Source organism: Macadamia integrifolia, chromosome 13, assembly GCF_013358625.1.
Source record: "Macadamia integrifolia cultivar HAES 741 chromosome 13, SCU_Mint_v3, whole genome shotgun sequence".
NCBI lineage: Eukaryota > Viridiplantae > Streptophyta > Magnoliopsida > Proteales > Proteaceae > Macadamia > Macadamia integrifolia.
The window spans coordinates 23,935,863-23,954,509 of record NC_056569.1 but is presented as its reverse complement, the minus strand read 5'-3'; the positions used below and the strand labels follow the sequence as shown (position 1 = coordinate 23,954,509).

The 18,647-nt window shown below is 38.1% G+C and overlaps 3 protein-coding genes across 4 annotated transcripts in view; all 3 read right to left on the bottom strand.

Moving 5' to 3' along the window:
* Positions 1-6,862: 6,862 nt before the first annotated feature.
* LOC122058955 (TPD1 protein homolog 1-like) lies at positions 6,863-8,587 on the bottom strand. The gene is made up of 3 exons (XM_042621671.1): positions 8,521-8,587; positions 8,031-8,090; positions 6,863-7,360 (listed from the first exon to the last, which is right to left on the bottom strand). The coding sequence occupies exons 1-3, from the start codon at positions 8,576-8,578 to the stop codon at positions 7,050-7,052; spliced, it is 429 nt and encodes a 142-aa protein (XP_042477605.1). The 5' UTR covers positions 8,579-8,587; the 3' UTR covers positions 6,863-7,049.
* A 3,373-nt stretch (positions 8,588-11,960) lies between these two features.
* Positions 11,961-13,054, bottom strand: LOC122058900 (TPD1 protein homolog 1-like). 2 transcript variants are annotated; one of them, XM_042621609.1, is made up of 4 exons: positions 12,991-13,054; positions 12,824-12,888; positions 12,577-12,705; positions 11,961-12,487 (listed from the first exon to the last, which is right to left on the bottom strand). In XM_042621609.1, the coding sequence occupies exons 2-4, from the start codon at positions 12,876-12,878 to the stop codon at positions 12,144-12,146; spliced, it is 528 nt and encodes a 175-aa protein (XP_042477543.1). In that variant the 5' UTR covers positions 12,879-12,888; positions 12,991-13,054; the 3' UTR covers positions 11,961-12,143. The 2 variants fall into 2 exon arrangements, with proteins under 2 accessions (XP_042477543.1, XP_042477544.1); XM_042621610.1 differs by having other exon boundaries at positions 11,961-12,466.
* A 3,428-nt stretch (positions 13,055-16,482) lies between these two features.
* The window catches only part of LOC122059112 (glucose-6-phosphate 1-dehydrogenase, chloroplastic-like), a 6,262-nt gene continuing 4,097 nt past the window's right edge, over positions 16,483-18,647 (bottom strand). The window contains exons 7-9 of the mRNA XM_042621805.1: positions 17,887-18,150; positions 17,591-17,791; positions 16,483-16,952 (exon numbers count right to left, since the gene is read on the bottom strand). Of these exons, the coding sequence (XP_042477739.1) occupies positions 16,700-16,952; positions 17,591-17,791; positions 17,887-18,150 (718 nt within the window). The 3' untranslated portion in view covers positions 16,483-16,699. The remainder of the gene's footprint in view (positions 16,953-17,590; positions 17,792-17,886; positions 18,151-18,647) is intronic.

Genomic DNA, 18,647 nt, shown 5'->3' with positions numbered 1-18,647 from the left:
GGTACTGCATCACCCATTAAGAGAAATAACTTCTGAGTGAGAGTTCAAAAGGCCATAGGACTCAAACATTATATTGAATATACCAAACCAAATGATTTATAATCTCTGTAATACACCAAACCAAAACCAGAGATTCAAATACTCACCAAACCAAAACCAAAGTAAAAACTCACCCTCTTGAGTAGACCCTAAAATCTGCATTCCAGAAGCAGAGATTCAAACCATAGATCTGCATTCTACAAGCCGTGAAAAAGCGAGAGATCGGCCACGGTATTAAGAAAATTGTGAGACCTCGTTGCAACCAAAACCCTCGACCTCATTGCAACCAAAACGCCTCTGCAAAATGAGAAAAAGATCAATTAAAGATGGTAGCATATTTAGTTGAGGTATCTAGTCAGTGATAGTCATGGTGTTATTCATCTAGCAAAGAACTCAGCATTTCATTCAAGAATGAAGCATATGTAGTTGAGGTATCACTTCATTAGTCGGTTTTGAAGAATGGACAACTGAAGCTTGACAAGATTGATGTTAGTAAGAATCTTGCAGATATGTTAACAATGGTAATTGACAAGCAGAAGTTGGGCCTTTGCTCAACTTGGATTGATCTTCGTGAATGATTGATAGATGCGAGGGCGATAAGTTATAAGGTTTAAAGCTTTTTCAGTGAAGTGTAGATATCAATCTTCAAGTGTGATTGTTATTATTGAAGTCTGATCTCAATTTAATTAAGTAGACTAATGATTTTCCCCCAATAATGGCGGTCCCGCTTGCCTATGAGCAGGCCGTGGGGGTTGCAAGGGGGTAGGCAACCCCTTGCCCCCTTGGGGTGTACGGAGCAGAGTCCCTGAATCAAAATTTTTTGGGAATCGTTTATACTAGGGGTAATTTGTACTTTGGGGATTAGCGTTTCTCTATATTGTAACACGTCATATAGGGTTGATCTCATGAGGAAGTGTGAGGGTTAGGTTTTTGTTATTTTATCTGTCGAAATAGTGGAAGAGCCATGAATGTAGCACATCTTGGATGAACCACGCAAATCATTGTATTCTATATGTGTGATTGCTTTTTCATTTTTCGTTTTGCTAATTGATATTCTGCTTAATTATTAATTCTTAAGACTTAGACATGTGGAGTTTGTTGGATAAGTTCTCGATTGTTAATTGTTAATGTGATATGATCATGGTTTCAATTATCGGTATACCTATACCGTCCCCTAAATCCATGGATATGATTGATTTATGCCTTCAAGTTTTTTTTTTTTTTTTTTTTTGCCTTAGAAATTCAATCTATAAACAATTGTGTTGTTTCATCCCTCTTTTAAATGTAGTAGGAGTGTGAATATCATTATCTTGTTCTATTTACCTTGATGTTTTAAGGTTTCTCATTTGTGAAACTTTGTTTCTTCAAGGCCAATGTCGATAGTCGACGGTTGGCAATGAACTAATTGTGAATGGGAAAACAAATGACAAGGCGAACAAGGCATGGGCTAAGTGTATAACAAATGACAAGGAGAACAAGGCATGGGCTAAGCGTATCTTATGTATCTTTTCTCTTGCATAATTTATTATTTTTATTATTATTATTAATTTTTTTTTCCCAGTAAGATTTTGCATAATCTATTGACTGTATTGAGTATTGATGTTTATCGTGACCTTATGATTTGTATGGCACATAACTAGTATTTTGTTCAAACACCTTAACAATAATAAAACAACTGTTTGGAGTCTTTATCTTTTATAGCTATTTGTTTCCATTCTCCTTTATATCTGTAATTTTTTCTTTCTTATTTAATATCACTGCTACAATTCTACTATGCTACATGAATCATTGTTGTTTATTTCACAAAGCTCTGGATGAAGTGTTCGTAATATCACAGCAGACGCTCACTGTTTGGAGACCACAGGTTCAAACCACATTAGTCAATTGTCTTTTATGAAAGATTCATTGAGCTGCCTATTAAAAGTGTTGAATCAGCAATGAGGCACCTGTGAGGGGAGCACGAAAGAGAGTGTGGTGTTGTCTTTGAGAGAGGGGGAGGAGGGCTATATTGTGCTGTGGAGGAGCGCACCAACGCCCCGTTGGTGCGTGAGAGAGAGGTTGTCTTTGGGGGTGAGGGGAATGACAAGGGAAATCTAGGACAAATTTTTAATAACCTATGTTGAAAGCTCCATCTGTTCTATCTTGTCAATCACAGATGAACCAGTAGGGCAACGGTGCCTTAACTTTCATGAGGTAGGAACTGAATCTCTGCTTCTAATGCCATCATTGCAGTTGGATGTGTGTCTGAGGAAGAATGATATTTCGGATTTCAAATGTAGAAAGGGTGAGTGATGATATCCTCATATTGGTGGCGAAACTTTCGCGGTAGATGAAACGGAAACTTTCTCCAACAAGTTGTAATTGTTGATATCATGAGTCATATAAGTCAGTCATGACTTACATGAGTTTGAGGGTTGTTGGTATAATAACAACAAAGATGATCCCATAACACCATCTCCTCCTTTAGAAATTAGCCTCTTAAAAAAATCTTTGTGGGATGTTAGGCAGGAACGAGCATTACACGGTTGGTTGGCAATTGTCATAATTACCCCATTCTCTCTTCACCATGAGAATATATGAATTGGGCTTGAGATATATCTATGTCGTCCCTCGAGCACTTTCCCCCTCGTCCTGCCTGCTTCTCAACCACCCCATGCGACAGCATAGAAGCCATAAGGATGGGTAGAGTTCATTTGCCCAAAATATAAATGAAAATTACATGTACAATATATCATTATTAAATATGATAAGAATTTTAAGTAGTTCATAGTAATATTGGATAATGATTCAATATATTTTTTTAAGTTTGAAAATTTTCACTTTCCTTTCCTTTAAATTGCCTTTCAACCAAACATGGCCAGCCGTATAAACTATAGATATGACATTATTGTATAAGGCTGGAGCGGGGAGTGAGTCAAGATCCGAGTTCCAGCCCATTTAGAGAAACGGGCCTGATCTAATAGGAAGCCCAATAGAAGGGCTTATGCCTTAAAATGGGGTACCCCACTCTTAAGTTCAAAGTTCCAACTATAAGACTTGAATTGCAAATGCAAACATCTTTTTCTATTCTCTCTCCAAACAAAGCTTGGTAATCTCTGTTTTCAGACTGGGATAGGTCTCGTATGGATTGCTATCCCCCCCTCCCACCCCAAAAAGACCAAACAAAGATTCGGCACCCAATTATGGAAAGATCTCGAACACGCATTTCAATACATAGGACATGCATTCCTTGGATCACTAATTGGACGCCCAAGATGCCCAAATAAACTGAAGATAATCTTTTTCCTTTATTACCAAAAAAAAAATCTTTTTCCTGAAAAAAGAAAAGAACAAAATTAAAAAGTAGGAAAAACTTTACAATACCCAGGAGGAAGAAAGCCAATAGAAATCCAAAACTTAGAAACCAAGACCTATGGTAATTCTCTCTCTCTCTCTCTCTAGGTTAAGCTTCTTCAATTGGTAACTAGAAATTGCTAGGGGTCTTGGAGTTGTGCTTTGTTCTAAGTGGGTTTATTCTCATTATATAGGAGTTACAAAAGTGATTGTTTGCACACATTGAAATGCCCAATGATTCTCTTTAAAGACAAACTATTGGAGAGAATCAAGTTTGGATACACAATATACAAGGTTGTGAAGTTGGTGGAGACCAATTTACAAGAAGAGAAAATTGGTAGAGGTTACATAAGAGTAGGGTTAAAAAATCCTTCTCCTCTTCTCACTTCTCAGTGAGATCCATTTCGGATTTCCTCTCCATTCATCTGGGACCAGCTAGAGTCCGAGACACAAAACAGGAGAAAGAAACAAGGGGTTCACTTTCTCTCTCTTGTTTTGTGTCTAGCTGGTCACTCTCCAGCCAATCCCGGTTGGAGAGGATTTGAATCCATTGATTCCTCTTTTGATGGATGTCACTTCCTTTTTTTTATTCATTCACTTTGTATCCAATCTTCTTTCTATTGCTAACACATAATGCTTGGTTGCCGATCATATCTTTTATAAGTCCTTTTATATTCGTATTATGGGAAGCGGGGTTGGAGAGGATTTGAATCCATCGATTCCTTTTCTGAGAGATTTCACCTCCATTTCCGCTTTGTATCCAATCTTCTTTGTATTGCCAACACATAATTCTTGGTTGCCGTTCATATCTCTTATAAATCCTTTATGTCTGTACTATGGGAAGTGGTTTGTTGCTGCATGGCATCAACATAAGCATGGGTCAGTGGGAGCATACAAAGCATCAAGGGGAGGGATCGGGTGGTTATTTCACTGTCCCATGTGAAAGGGTGCATAGGGGAAGGTGTCGAGCATTGTTCTTTTTTATTTTTCCCTTGTAACATATATGCATGAGTAATGAACAAATGAACTAGGCAATTCAAAGACATCCTCTTAGGCACTCAAGTTTGTGTTCGAATTTTCACAAAAAAAAAAGGTTTGTGTCCGGATCAACTCTCCATAAATGAAAGTTTCAACGGTTATGTGATGAGATGTCATTTTGTTTCCATAAATGCCTCTCTATAGTCCCATTAAGAGAGTTTAGAGAGGCATTTTTTGAAAAATAAATAAATAAATAAAAATGAAAGATATACTTTTAATTATTCACTTGAAGCTCCGTGAAATTTGTCTATATAAGATTTTACGGTAAAATCAGATTTTCCACCATCTGTTTTGCAATTTGAAAATTTTATTTTTAAGGAAAATTTTACCAAGACCTATGCATTTCCCAAAAAAACCCATGACAAATTTTACTCCCAATTTGTCAAAATAATCCTAGTAAATCTATGGGGTTTTTCTCAACACATTTGCTCACTCACAAACGCTTCAGCCTTTTAGGCAACCTTTTATCCCAGTGAATGAATCAGATTCACACACAAAATGTTCTCGTAAATTCATGGTCCAAATTCACGGACCAGGATCGTTCTCGTATATTCCCATACGTGAACCTGATCCGCTCTCTAACCTGCACAGCCAAGGCTTGTAGCCACTGAAGGATGCCATTTCCTCAATCGGTACTCTACAGCAACGGATCATATACGCTTAAGCCTCTCGATAAGATCTCGTTCATTTCCAGAGATTCTCCTAATAGCCCGTGAAGTAATCGAAGGGCCGCTAGAAGTACCATAAGAGGTTTCAGATTCCCTCGACGAAACACTAACAACAGCAGATTCATCAAAAACCTCATCGGAAGTTTGATTTAAAAGATCCGATCCCTCAATTTTATTCTCATCAATCGAACCTTGGGTTGAAATCGTCTGCAATTCCGATCTCGTACAATTCCGTGCAATACCACCTTCAGGCGGTGACACGTGTATTGATACCAATACAATGGCCCATATCTGGTACAACTAATAAAACATTAAATCAGTGAATAGACATTTAAATCAGATCTGGACCATTGTATTGTTATCAATACACGTGTCACCCCCTGAAGGTAGTATTTCACGGAATTGTACGAGATCGGAATTGCAGACGATTTTTTTCCATCGAATCTTCTCTCTTTGGATTTTCCATTTCAAATCTCAGGAATTAAATTTTGTGAATTTTTCTTTTTTGTTCCACCGTAAACTCCGATTCGCTCTACAAAACCTTTCGAACTTCTCGATATCGAACAAGAAAGGTGATCAAGAGAAGTTAAAAGTATGAATCTGAGACAAATCAATCGAGAGAACCACAAGAATCGAGAATGTAAGCAAGAGATCGGAGGATAACGAATACTGGCCGCCGCCCCTGCTGTGATCAATGAAAACCTAATGAGATGGCTCTCTGATTTGGACGGTTGAGATCGACTCTGGAGCTCACCCTGTATCTGAGGGTCCATGTGCGTTGTCTCTGTTAACGTAAGGGCTGGATCTTCCCCAAATACGATATTTGGGCTTTTGGTACAAATCTTTTGGCCCCAGGAATAATTTGGTTTTGAGTCAAAGTGGGCCCATGGTCGACCAATGTGTCCTTTTCCGCTTCATTTTTCTTTGGAGTACACAGTCTTGTGACTCATAGTTTATGATTTTTGGCGTCAGCCCATATTTGGGCCCACTGGTTCGGCTAGAGTCTGATCTATTTTAGATACTAATTAGGATTCATGATTTTAGGAGAGCCGACATTTGGACCACTTCTCCTATATATATATATATATATATTCACAGTAAAATTATTTAAAATTTTGAATTTTTGTTTCAACGTTCATGTATTTGTGGGTCCCATGCAAGGATTTAGGGGATGGTATCGGGATCGGTGAATATCAGTCTATTTTACCCCTGATTTTTATATAAAATACAATTTTTTCCTATTTTACCCTTGAAATGATCCGGATTGGTATCAAATCGGGAATCAATCTCAGCCGATACCAATCCGATATGGCCGATACCAAACCGAAACTTGAAACCATGGTCCCATGTCATTACAAGGTTCTTACAGACTTACAGTCACATAATATGGGCTCCTTGATTCAAAACTTTTATAATGACATCTTATGTAATTATGTTAAATAATTTTACCATGTAAAATAAATGGCAAACAAACACTAGAAAATTTTACCGTGACATTTACAACATAAATTTACATCTTGAAAACAAACATAGGAAAATTTTTTTAAATGTAAATTTTACAATTAAAAATTTTCTATGTAAAATTACATGGAAAATTTTATACCGAAACAAACGAAACCTACAGGAAATACCCACAAAGCTAGGGTCAGCATCAACTGAGGACGCATGTTGATATAGGTTATCTATATGCATTTACATGTAGATCATAATAAGATAAAGAGATCACGTTATGAGGGCTTGATAGACACATTTATTTGAATACCTTCTTCTCCTTAGAATAACTCTTTTATTTCCTTAATTTTGATAACAAAAGGTAAGTAAGACAAGCTCATAACATAGTTAACCTTCCCCAACCCCCACAGCCAGAGGCTCAAATCTGCTTCCTCCGATATTTTTATATGACAAGTTAATGTCATGTGGTACTTCCGTCTTCCTCTCCTTCTTGATCTTGAGAGAAGGTAGTGGCGATGATCAACAACTGACGGAGGAGACGGCAAGAGGGTACTTGTAGGTATTGGCATAGACGAAGGAGATGCTTTGACCGTGGGCGAGGGATCTACCATCGTTAACGAGGCAGTTGTTTGGAGAGAGACGGCGGAACACTGCGGGGTTAATAAGACGAGCAGAGCTGAAGTCTCCACAGCTGACATGAATTTCGGAGATCGAACAATCTGTGCTGCACACGTTCACTATGTTCACTGTGTACGTTGGAATTCCATTCGGTAGAGGATCCCCTTGCCCTTCATATATATCTATGTCTTCCCTCGAACACCTTGCCCCTTCTGAGAAAAAAATAAAATAAAAATTTGAGAATCTGAATCAATCTCGTTGCTCCATCACCACTCGAGTCGGTTAGTTGTGGATTCGAATTGACATGTCTTACTATTGGTCAATGGTGCGGAAGCAATGCCCGCCGTATGGGAGCTTTGCCCCGTGGGCTATGATCGCTACCACTAGCTAAGGACCCTTTTTTTTCTAACAAAAAATAATCCTAGAATCAGTATATTTTTTGTATGGGAGAGGGTTCCGTAAAAGGCAGCATGGCTTCTACATCAGCGTAGATAGCACACATGGAAGTAACAACAGCATGATTTCCACCTTTCATGTGTTGCAATGTAGTAGTCAATTTATCCTCCAATGTGTCTTGATGAAGGGGCCACATTGTCTTTTTCGGCTCTTTTTCCCATTTTCGTAATTATGATTTTTTTTTTGTACAAGTTGGATCGAGTAAGATCCTGATTCTTGAAACCATGAGTATTAATCAGGTTGGTTATTTCCGATTTAGTGGATTGGTACATCAAATTGATAATATCTTGATATCTAGGGTTTTTTTGTATAAAGATCGGATCAAGGGATCCTGTCTCAATCATTGAAAGCTTGAAATCGTAAGTATTAGTCGAAGCAAAATTTTCATACTTAGAAGATAGATTTTCATAGAAAGAGAGAGAGTACCAGCTTTAATGGCGACTCCTCCAATTGCCTCAGATGTTCCTGATGGCACATGAGAAAGCCCTGCGCAACACCAACAAAATACATTATCAATATATACTAAGGTTTTAAAACTTGGGATTAGTATCCATGCCGTTTCCAATACTGATTTGGATCGCTCTGAATCAAATTTGATTAGATCGATATCAATCCAATTCAAATGATTTCACCAATATTGAATCAATTTTGGAAATTATGCTATTGCTACTACTACTAATAAATATAGCAGAACCACAATAAGGAAAACTAAAAATCTTTTAAAAACTTAACAAAGAAAAAGAAGTGTTTCCTGTGGAAGAGTAGATTGTCACATATATGCAAGGATCAATGGGAGGCGAGTCCCAATGTGTTTAGACGCAAGGGCCACACTCTTCTATAGAAACCTTTTTTCCAAGAATAAAAATAACAAAGAACAAAAAATGAAAACAAGAAAGTGGGGAAAACTTTACAGTACCCAGGAGAAGGAAGAGCGCCAGCAGAAATCCAAAACTCAGAGACCTATGGTAATACATTCTCGCTCTCTGGGCTGAACTTCTTTGGTGATGTGCTGGTGGGTTTATTCTCATTATATTATATAGAGGAGGAATTACAAAAACAAATTAATAGAGAAATTGTTACAATTTTGGAAAAAAAAAAAGATTCAATACAAACAAGAAGGGGCCATGCATGGTAAGTGGGATTCTCTATGGAAATAGCGATAAGGATTAATCCAGCAATCCTGATCTATAAGAGTGTATCTCCTAATTCCTTGCATTTAATCCTCAATCAAATCCTCAATTGACTAAACGGGAAGAATCTATAATTAAGGATTGTATCTCAAATACAAAAGAGTAATTTAGATGAACTTTGAAACGTATAATTAAAAACAAATTAACAGAGAAATTGTTACAATTTTGGAAAAAAAAAGATTCAATACAAACAAGAAGAGGCCATGCATGGTAAGTGGGATTCTCTATGGAAATAGTGATAAGGATTAATCCAGCAATCCTGATCTATAAGAGTGTATCTCCTAATTCCTTGCATTTAATCCTCGATCAAATCCTCAATTGACTAAACGTGAAGAATCTATAATTAAGGATTGTATCTCGAATACAATCCTTAATTATAGGATTAATTTAGTATTTTTTGTACATTGATTGATATAACTACACTGGTAGGGTTCTTTCTTTTGTATTATGGGAAGTAGGAGTGTAAATTCCAAGCCTGCACCGGTAGCCTCGACTGAGCTTGACATGTTTATAGCTCGACCTGGATTGCCCGTTGATAAATAGGTAGTGCACGGTGCAAGGGATAAGCCTGATGTGCCTCCCGATCGGTCTGGCTCATTTACAAGCCCTACTCGAACCGATACGTTTAGTCTGACCATTTATATTGAGGGATAGAATAAGGTATATACTAATATTTTTATTAATTATTGACTGTAATTAAATGTAATATCTTTTCAAAATTGTTGATGATTTAAAAATATAAATTAAAGTATCTTAAATCCAAGAAAAGTATAGACCGTTTAAGGCCCGTTTAAGGCTTTATTGGTGCATTACCTCGTTTAAGGCTCGATTATAGCTCGATTAAAGCCCGAAACCCTTAAATAGGTAGGTCATGGTCCGAGGACATAGGCCCGACTAGGCCCAACCAGGACCAACCCAGCCCAACCGATTGACACCCCTAATGGGAAGGACTAAAGGAGTTTGTTGCTTGGCTTTGTGGGCCCTATGTCAACGTGGGGGACTACCCCTGGTAGTACCCAAGAGAATGAAATCCCAAGTGCAAGTTGACAAATACCCTATCAGCATAGGATAGCATTCTCTTGCCCAAATAAATAATAATAATTTTTGGGGAGACTACCTTGGGTAACTCTTGGTAGCACCTAAGAGAATGAAATCCCAAGTGCAGGTTGACAAATACCCTGTCAGCATAGGGTAGCATTCTCTTGCCCAAATAAATAATAATAATTTAGGGGGATATTTGACATAGCTATTTATAGGTTATTGGTAAATATTTTCGTGACTAAACAAAAACGACTCTTAGGTAATTATTCCTAGACAAAACGCTAATTGGCTCACCCAATATGATCTTGCCACTTACATGTGGTCCTTTTCGCAGAAGCTAATAAGTATTCTCTTGTCCTCTTCCATTTACACTTTATCTTCTTCGTGAGATAGGGTTTGAACCCTATTGTGTGAGAATCGACTTTGTTGCTTGAGTTCTCTCTCTCTCTCTCTCTCTCAATTGTTGAACGTGAGAACCAACAAATTTGTAAAATAACGCTTGTTTAACTGTCATATTCCTTTGGAGATACTAAATTTGTGATATTTTAAGTAAAAATATAAAAAAATAAAAAAATAAAATATAAATTTGTGACAAAAAGATAATCTTCAAACCCGAATTTTGATTTGAGAAGTGGCTCTTTGTCTAGGAGCGCTGGCTTAATAAATTCATGTTTAAGTGTCTTATTCCTTTAAGCGAAAAAAAATATTAAATCTGTTATATAGAAGGTTAATCTTAAAATCTTGATTTTGATTTGGGAAGTGGTTTTTGCCCCTGCTCCCATGGCTCTATCTCTTCCAAACAAAGGGTAAATGTCTTCTTCAGGAAAAGGAGAGATAATCTCATGGAAACACTGGTGTAGGATACACTGTCAAACAAAGATCTTTTTTCCTTTCGTTCATTGTATGATTATTTAATATGCCTACAACGAACGGTCCATGATGAAAGTTTTGATCCAACATTACTATTGTCAACCATCTGATCTTTTATATGTTTCTAGGAGGACACGAGAAACAAACATTCCAAATCATTATCATGGAAACTTGTTTTGGACTGTGAAAACCATACCAAATTGGTTGGAGAGATAGATATCACATTACCCTTCACCCACATGTTCCTACCTCACAGATGAGTAACAAAATAAACCTCTTGGTTTCATGGTTCGAGGATCAGTATCGGCTCACCCGAATCAGTTAATTTGTATCAAAATGGGGAGAGGCTGATATTGATTTGAAGCCAATCCCGTATTGATGGATCGTTATGGGTCAAGGGGGAAAAAATAGAAGAGTAAAAATCCAATTTTTTGTTAAAGAAAAATATGTGTAAATGAGGTGTGTCAATTATGAGCCCGCATCGATAGGTCTGACTAAACTTAACCCCTTTTATTAAAGAACAATCATAATCTCATATTCTATTGTGATGATCATTTGTATAAAATTATAGTGATTTAAGTTTAAATTCAACAATTATGGCCCTTCAACTCACTTAAGAAAAGAATCTTAAGATAAGCATATTTAGAGTCTGTTTGAGCCCATGTAGACTTAAATAAGTCTGTAGCCTGGTTAAGTCCGGTTAAGGTAGCCCAATCAAAGCCCAATACTGATCGGTCGGATTAAAAACCATATCATGCCACCCCCCCCCCAAATAATTAGGCCCATTTACTTAAAACGAACATTACAGTGTAAGGTTTCCAAGTGATCAACCCCAGTTAGGCCTGACCAAGACCAACCCAACACCCCTAATAAATCCATCCGATCTAGCCTGATTGGGAGATTTGTCTGATACCAATCACTAAAACCATGTTGGGTTTCGTTTGGTGGGACTCATAAATTTGTAGACACATTTATTCGAACACCTTCTCCTTATTAGTGGATCTTTTAATATCCCGTAGTTTTGGATCTTGGATCTGCGTTTGGATAACATCTTTTATCGATTAGGTATGGCTTCGATCATTTAGAGACCGATAATTTTAATCATAGATATATTTTAGTCAATGATGTTGTAGTAAATATATCGTTGCAAACCTCGAAATATTGTTGGGAATAATAAAAATCTAAAGCTCTGATTCAAAATCTCTTTTTTATTTCTTAATTTTAATCCCATAAAGGTAAGACAAACTCATAACTTTCTAATTTTCCAAATTTTGATAACAAAAAGGTAAAGCAAGCTCAAAAAAAAAAAAAAAAAAAAAAAATCCAAACCCACACAGCTACAGGCTCAGAACTGCTTTCTCAGTGCAAAATTTAGATGATAGCTTCATCTTTGTCTCCTTCTTAATCTTCAGAAGGTGATGATAATATCAGGTCAGGATCAACAGGTGAGGGAAGAGACGGCAAGAGGGTAACGGAAGGTATTGGCATAGACGAAGGAGATGCTTTGACCGTGAGCCAAGGGTCCGCCATTGTTGACGAGGCAGTCGTCGTGAGAGAGGCGGCGGAATACCTTGGGGTTGATAAGACGAGCAGAGCTGAACCATCCACAGCTGAGGTGAATGTTGGAGATGGAGCAACCTGTGCTGCAGACGTTCACTATGTTCACTGAGTAGGTTGGGATTCCGTTCGGTAGAGGATCCGTTTGCCCTTCATATATATCTATGTCTTCCCTCGAACACTTCACCTTTTCCCCTCCTTCTTCTGCAACAACTTCTTCCACACCTTATCAACATATTTCAAAGCCATTGGCAAATCTTTAAATTTCTTGTTCCTTCAAATTGAGAGAGCGAGGTGGATTAAAGCTTACTTACCTTGTTCTGGTGAGAGTGAGGGTGTGGTAGTTAGCAGTTTACGATTGCCAAGGCTGGTTGTGCTAATTTCCTGGGATATCATGGAAGCTTTAATGGAGTCTCCCTCAATTGCCTCAGAGTGAGAAAGCCCTGTTTAACAACAATGAAATCCAATATAAATATACATTAAAGCTTGAAGATCATCCCCAAAACCCAGAAGGAATTAAAAAAGATGGAATCTTGGAGAGTGGGAAAAACTTTACAGTACCAGCGAGGAAGAAGGTGGCGAGAAGAAATCCGAAAATCAGAGATCGAGATGTCATCTTGGATCACCTACAAAGAAGTAAACCAAACTCAAATTAACTGGAACATTGAATTGAACAAACGCAGAAGAATGGTTCGAAACAGGGGAGAGAGTGAAGAACTGGGGATTACAGAATAAGTTGATTCCTTAGCTTCTTCGACCTTGGAGCTTCAGGGGTCTTGGCTGTGGTGTGAATCTTTGTTATGAGTCCCAAACCAGAGGTTTATTCTCATTATATAGGAGTTAAAGGGGAGAGAGAGAGAGAGAGAGAGAGAGAGAGACTTGGAAAGAAGAGATACAGAGAGTATTAAATTGGAAACCAGTTACAAACAAGAAAGATTCGCTCTCCCTTTGATCCTTTTCAAAAATAAACCAAAATCGAAGTGAATAACTTTTGGTTTCATATGGAAGATACCCATATGAGATTTCTGATGGGTTTGTTCCCGTTATATAAAAGGAATTAGAAGCAAGTTTAGAAAGGTACAAACCAAGTTTATTTTAGAAAGTTTCACAATGGAAACCCAATTACAAACAGGAAAGACTGATCTCCCATAGATTCTTTTCAAAATAAAACCGTATCTCTAATAAAGAGGAAGTGAATCTTTTTTTCCTTTTGGGGTAGAAAGAGTAAGTGAATCTACTGAATAAAAAATTCAATTATGGAATCAAAGATTCCAACTTGGAATGGTTTTTGTCAAGTGGGTCCTTACTCCACTGGTCCTTCTATATGGGTAGGAAAAATGGAACCTCCCGGACACTTGAATTGAAATTTTTTTAAAAAATGGGTAGGAAGGTCACAGCTTGAGGAGTCATTAATACCCAAACTTTAGAAGTGACTGGGAAATAGATGTTCTAAAGGGGTTCAAGTTCAAGCATGAGAATAGGAGTAGGGGATATAGGGAGACTATGTGGCTGTGGATTGTGGTTGCTGCTGCAAAATGCAAATTAATACTGCAGCAGGAACTATGAATAATGATTCATGTGGTAGGGGAAGAAAAATGTGTGAGAGAGAAATAGGGTAGAGACATGAGGGATTTAGGTGATGTGATTGAGATCAGAGTATGTTGGTTGGAGGAACTTAATTTCTGCAGATTATGTTAAGTCATGGCAATAAAGAAGAGAGTGTATTCCTGAAGCGTCTGAAGGGACTGGTTGGGACTCGAGAAGACCTCCAATCCATGGACAAGATTCACAAGAATGATGACATGAATTAAATAAGGATATGATGCACTACACAACACTCACTGAGTTGTGAATGGATGAGTATGGACTATGGAGTCATTAGAGATGCCGTCGATGGTAGAGGAAAACAAATTATTTTTATTTATTTTTTTTTTTTCCAGTAAGACCAGTGGAGAACAATATGAGGGAGCATAGGGAAGGGGAAGAACTTGCAGGCGGTGAATGGAAGAGGAGAGGAAGAAGAAGATGAGGGGTAGAAATGTAAAAAAAAAAACCTCATGTGGTGAGGGAGGATACTGTTTTGGGTAGTTTGATAATCCCAAGCCTGATTTTGTGTTATTTTGTTAAAGAAAACATAAATTGGGTAATTTTGTAAAAAGAAACCCAAAAATGAGTAATCATGTAATTTTCTCAAGATAAACCTAGTCTTCAGGAGAGAGAAACTGGACCACCAGTTGCGCGGCCGTGTGGCCCTATGACTCGTGATCGATGCCCCACGAGGAGAAGCGAAACACAACTCAGAATGCGTTGCATTCACCACACTTGCGTTCTGTCTTTCATGCTTAGTCCCACGTGCAATACCATTATCAAAACATTCAATCATACAGATGCCAACACTCCCTTCCACCAAAAAGGAATTTTTTTATTATTCCTTAATATATATATATATATACTTATGAAAAGGAAATAAAATATTAAAATTACGTTCAAAGGTTATTAAAAAAATAAAAAAAAAAATATATATCTATTCTAAATCTTCTGTATCACTCCAAATTTCTTCAGTTGACCATCCCTTCTTTGTAGCTAGTTTTAGTCCATATAGAAGAGTCCTTGTGCTGGCTTCAATATGTTTTTTTGTTATCACATGATTTGCCATTAATGAGATACATTTACCTTGATAGAAAATATAGTTAGTGAACAAAACAAGAAAATATAAAGAATGAGATTGATGTGAATTGGTGGGAAGCCCCGTTGTAGGAGAGAAAAAGGAATGCCCAATGGAGGGTGTGACAAGAAAGGACATGGGGTCATTTCCGAAGGGAGAGAGAGTGATACATGCAAGCACCCCAACGATGTGCCTAGTCTTTTCCGTTATGTAAAATTTGTCTTTCAAATGAATTTTTTGTCCTTCCTGATTATTATGGATTTTGTACTAAAGATATCGTCATGCCATTGGTGTAGTGTAGGAAGAACCCCTCCCCCTTATGTTAATTTCCACCATGAACGAGATATCTACCAGGGTTGACCTTAGTGTGGGTATATATGTGATTTTCTAAGTTTCTTCCTCCTTGTATGCCCATCTTGCCTAGAGAAAATTGGTGATGCGATTTTCTAAGTTTCTTCCTCCCTGTATGCCGATCTTGCCTAGAGAAAATTGGTGATGCTCTGTTCAAAAATTTTCTTTAAGACCCACCCTCAAAGGAGGAGAGGGGGGAAAGGGGAAAGGGGAAAGGGGAAGGGGGAAAGGGGGAAAGGGGAAAGGGGGAAGGGGGAGGGGGCCGGGGGGATTGGGGGAGTACTAAGATCACTGAAACCTTACATTTGAACTTGGGAGAAGCATAGGAGAGCGAATCAATGAGGTGAGATAAATGTTCTTATATATAAGAAAACCATTTCATGAGAGGAAGAGAGAGATATAGACACAAAGGTGCTTACATATCCTCCCCTAGTGGCTCGGAGAACTTTTTTACCCCCATTGAGCTATTACATCTAGGTAAAAAAAATCAATAATTCATGGTTGGACAAGATTTGCAATGGAGTTCAGGCCTTCTTACCTTATTCTTAGATAAACAATTCACCGTCACCCATCTAATCGCCAAGCCACATCTCAAGATTCCCAAAATTACCACAGCTCTTGTAGGGTATATTCGATTGGCAAGAACTAGACAAAGAAGAGAAGAGAAAAAAAAAAGAGTCAAGAGATCATTGACTGGTCATGTGGCCAACACACCAATGCAAGGCCAGCGAGAACCCTTAGGGCAATCAATATGAATGTGATTGTTTATTTCACTAAGGGTGGGGTGATAATTTCAAGCGCTCCTATGTATGGACACAAGGGCCATGCAATTAGGTGGCTTTCTTTTTCTCAGAAAATAATAATGATTCTAATGATGAATTTGTGTCTTTCTCTCCCTTATTTTTCAGAAGGAAAAAAAAAAACAAAAAAAAATCCCTGGTCAACCAAAAATACCCGTTTGCCACACAAGAACTAGTAAGGGGCCTGGCTTGGGCTTCCGCTTATCGACCCAGACTGCGGCCAGCCTATGTTCTCCCTTTGAGAGCTTCTCACTTCATTTTCTCTCTCCTCAAAGATTTAATAAAAATGGACAAAAGAATGCTACCCTGCTGGCGCAGGTACAAACCAATGTGCAGGAGCATCTTCAACGTAGGGCAACACAGTCTTTCTGCACCTGCTATGTCTAGGCGTAAACACATGCAAGTAGGTGCTCAGAGAGACTTTTACCATTAGTTAATGCATCATATGAGGAAAGGAATAAAAACCAGACATACCTAGGGAGGTCTGGATTTCTACAATCAGATGCCATCTTTCACACCCAACATATCCATGCACAAAGCAAAACAGCAAATGTACAACATCAAGTTTTTAAAATAGGAGGCCATCTCACAACAAACAATGATCTATAGTAGAATACCAAATCATGAGTCTTCACCACTAAGATCTCCCCATCGAGCATTATACTTTTCAGCAAGATAACGTGCTCCGACTGGTCCTTTACTACCATAGGGGTAGAGCTCGGGTGCAATCTTCCTCTCCTCTAGCTCCTTCAGCACAGGGGTGAAAAGTGCCCATGCAGCATCAAGCTCATCACTTCTGATGAACAGCCGACGCTCCCCTTCTATAGCATCTAAGAGCAGCCTCTCATATGCATCCGGTATTTCCTTTGGATACCTTCCCATGCAGTAAAACCCAAAAGAAAATCAAAGTCAGATTAACTTTACAAAGATATAAATTACGAAGACCAGAGTTTTTAAAAGGTGTTCAGTATCTATTTCAAGCGTGCCCTCAAAGTTTTTAGACAAGAACTGTGGCCAATCAGCACTCTTTCCCAGTGTTATCAATTCGGCCGAATAATTCGCGAATTATTCGGCCGAACCGAATTTTAAAGAATTTTATCAAAAATTCAGACCGAATCCGAATTAAAAATAAAATTCTTTAAAATTCGCGACTTTTTCAAAAATGAATATAAATCGCGAATAATTCGGACCGAATCCGAATTAAACCGAATTATTCGGTCCATTTAAATATTATTTTAAAAAAAAAACCAAAAATAAAAAATATAAAAATATAAAAACAATTTAAAAAAAAAAAAACCCAATAAGATTTTTTGACCGCTTTTTTGACCGAATCCTTAAATTAATCGTCCGAATTATTCCGAATAATTCCCGAATCCGAATTTGCTAACTATGCTCTTTCCTACTTGCTAAAATTGAATATTAAAGCAATGTTGGTCATTATTGATCCGTTTTTCCACATTTGTATCACTCAAGAAATGAGGTAAAAAAATAAATATTTGGAACAATTTCTACCTTGCTTTGTAAAGCAGATAAAGATCACTGCGGTCCAAACTCATCCCAAGCCCTGGGACCTTGTTGTTGATCCTCAGATAAATAGCTTCATCAGGTTGCACACAAAGAACTAGCTCGTTTGTAGCTTTATCTAAATCAGTCCCAAAGTTCCGCTTATACAAGTTGCCTGGGACATGCTTAAACTGCACTCTGATCTCTGCTCTGGATAGTCAATCATATAAATCCCAAAAACATGAGGGCATAATGTAAGAGCATGTTTAGCAAGCAAGTAAAAAATGAAAATAAAAGGCACTTACCCCTTAGTATGGAGGGCCTTCCCTGCTTTCATCAAGAAAGGCACCCCATCCCATCTTGCGTTATCAATAAATAGGGCAGCAGCTGCAAATGTTGGTGTGAGGCTGTCATTTGGCACAGTTGGATCATCTGTGTATCCAGGATAAGACTTGCCACCTGATGAGTGCCCCTTATATTGGCCAATGAATAGATCATCGATTTGCAGTGGCCTCATTGACCGTAAAACCTTAACCTGAAGCAATACCATGTTGAGAAAAAGAAACAACCTCTTTCATGTAAGGAAAATATTTTATGTTGAGGAAGCTTAAGGTGTGCTCCTTATGTCGATCCTAGGGGCCTTCTTTTTTTCTTTTCTTTTCTTTTTTTTTTGGGGTGGGGGTGGGGGGGGGGTGGGGTGTGCTGTGATATCAGCAGTTAAAAGAGGTAAATCCAAATATAGGACAAAAAGAAAATCCGAAAGTTAGATCCCCCAATAAAATGAGTGCTAGCAACTTGATATCCAACAAAAAATTCAGCAGAAATAAAACACTGCAGGTATTCAGTATATCAGGCTCTCTTAGCAGGTCACAACTCAGAAGAGCTTTGGGAAATGATCCAGAAAAAAGGGCGGGGGGGTGGGTGGGGGAGTTGGTGACATAAAATTTTATAGGAAGAAAGAATGCTACCCAATAGCATGTACCTACGCCAAGACACAGCAGGTGCGAAAAGATCATGCTGCCCCTCGCTGAAGATGCACGGGCGCACCCTCCCATTGGCTGTAGGT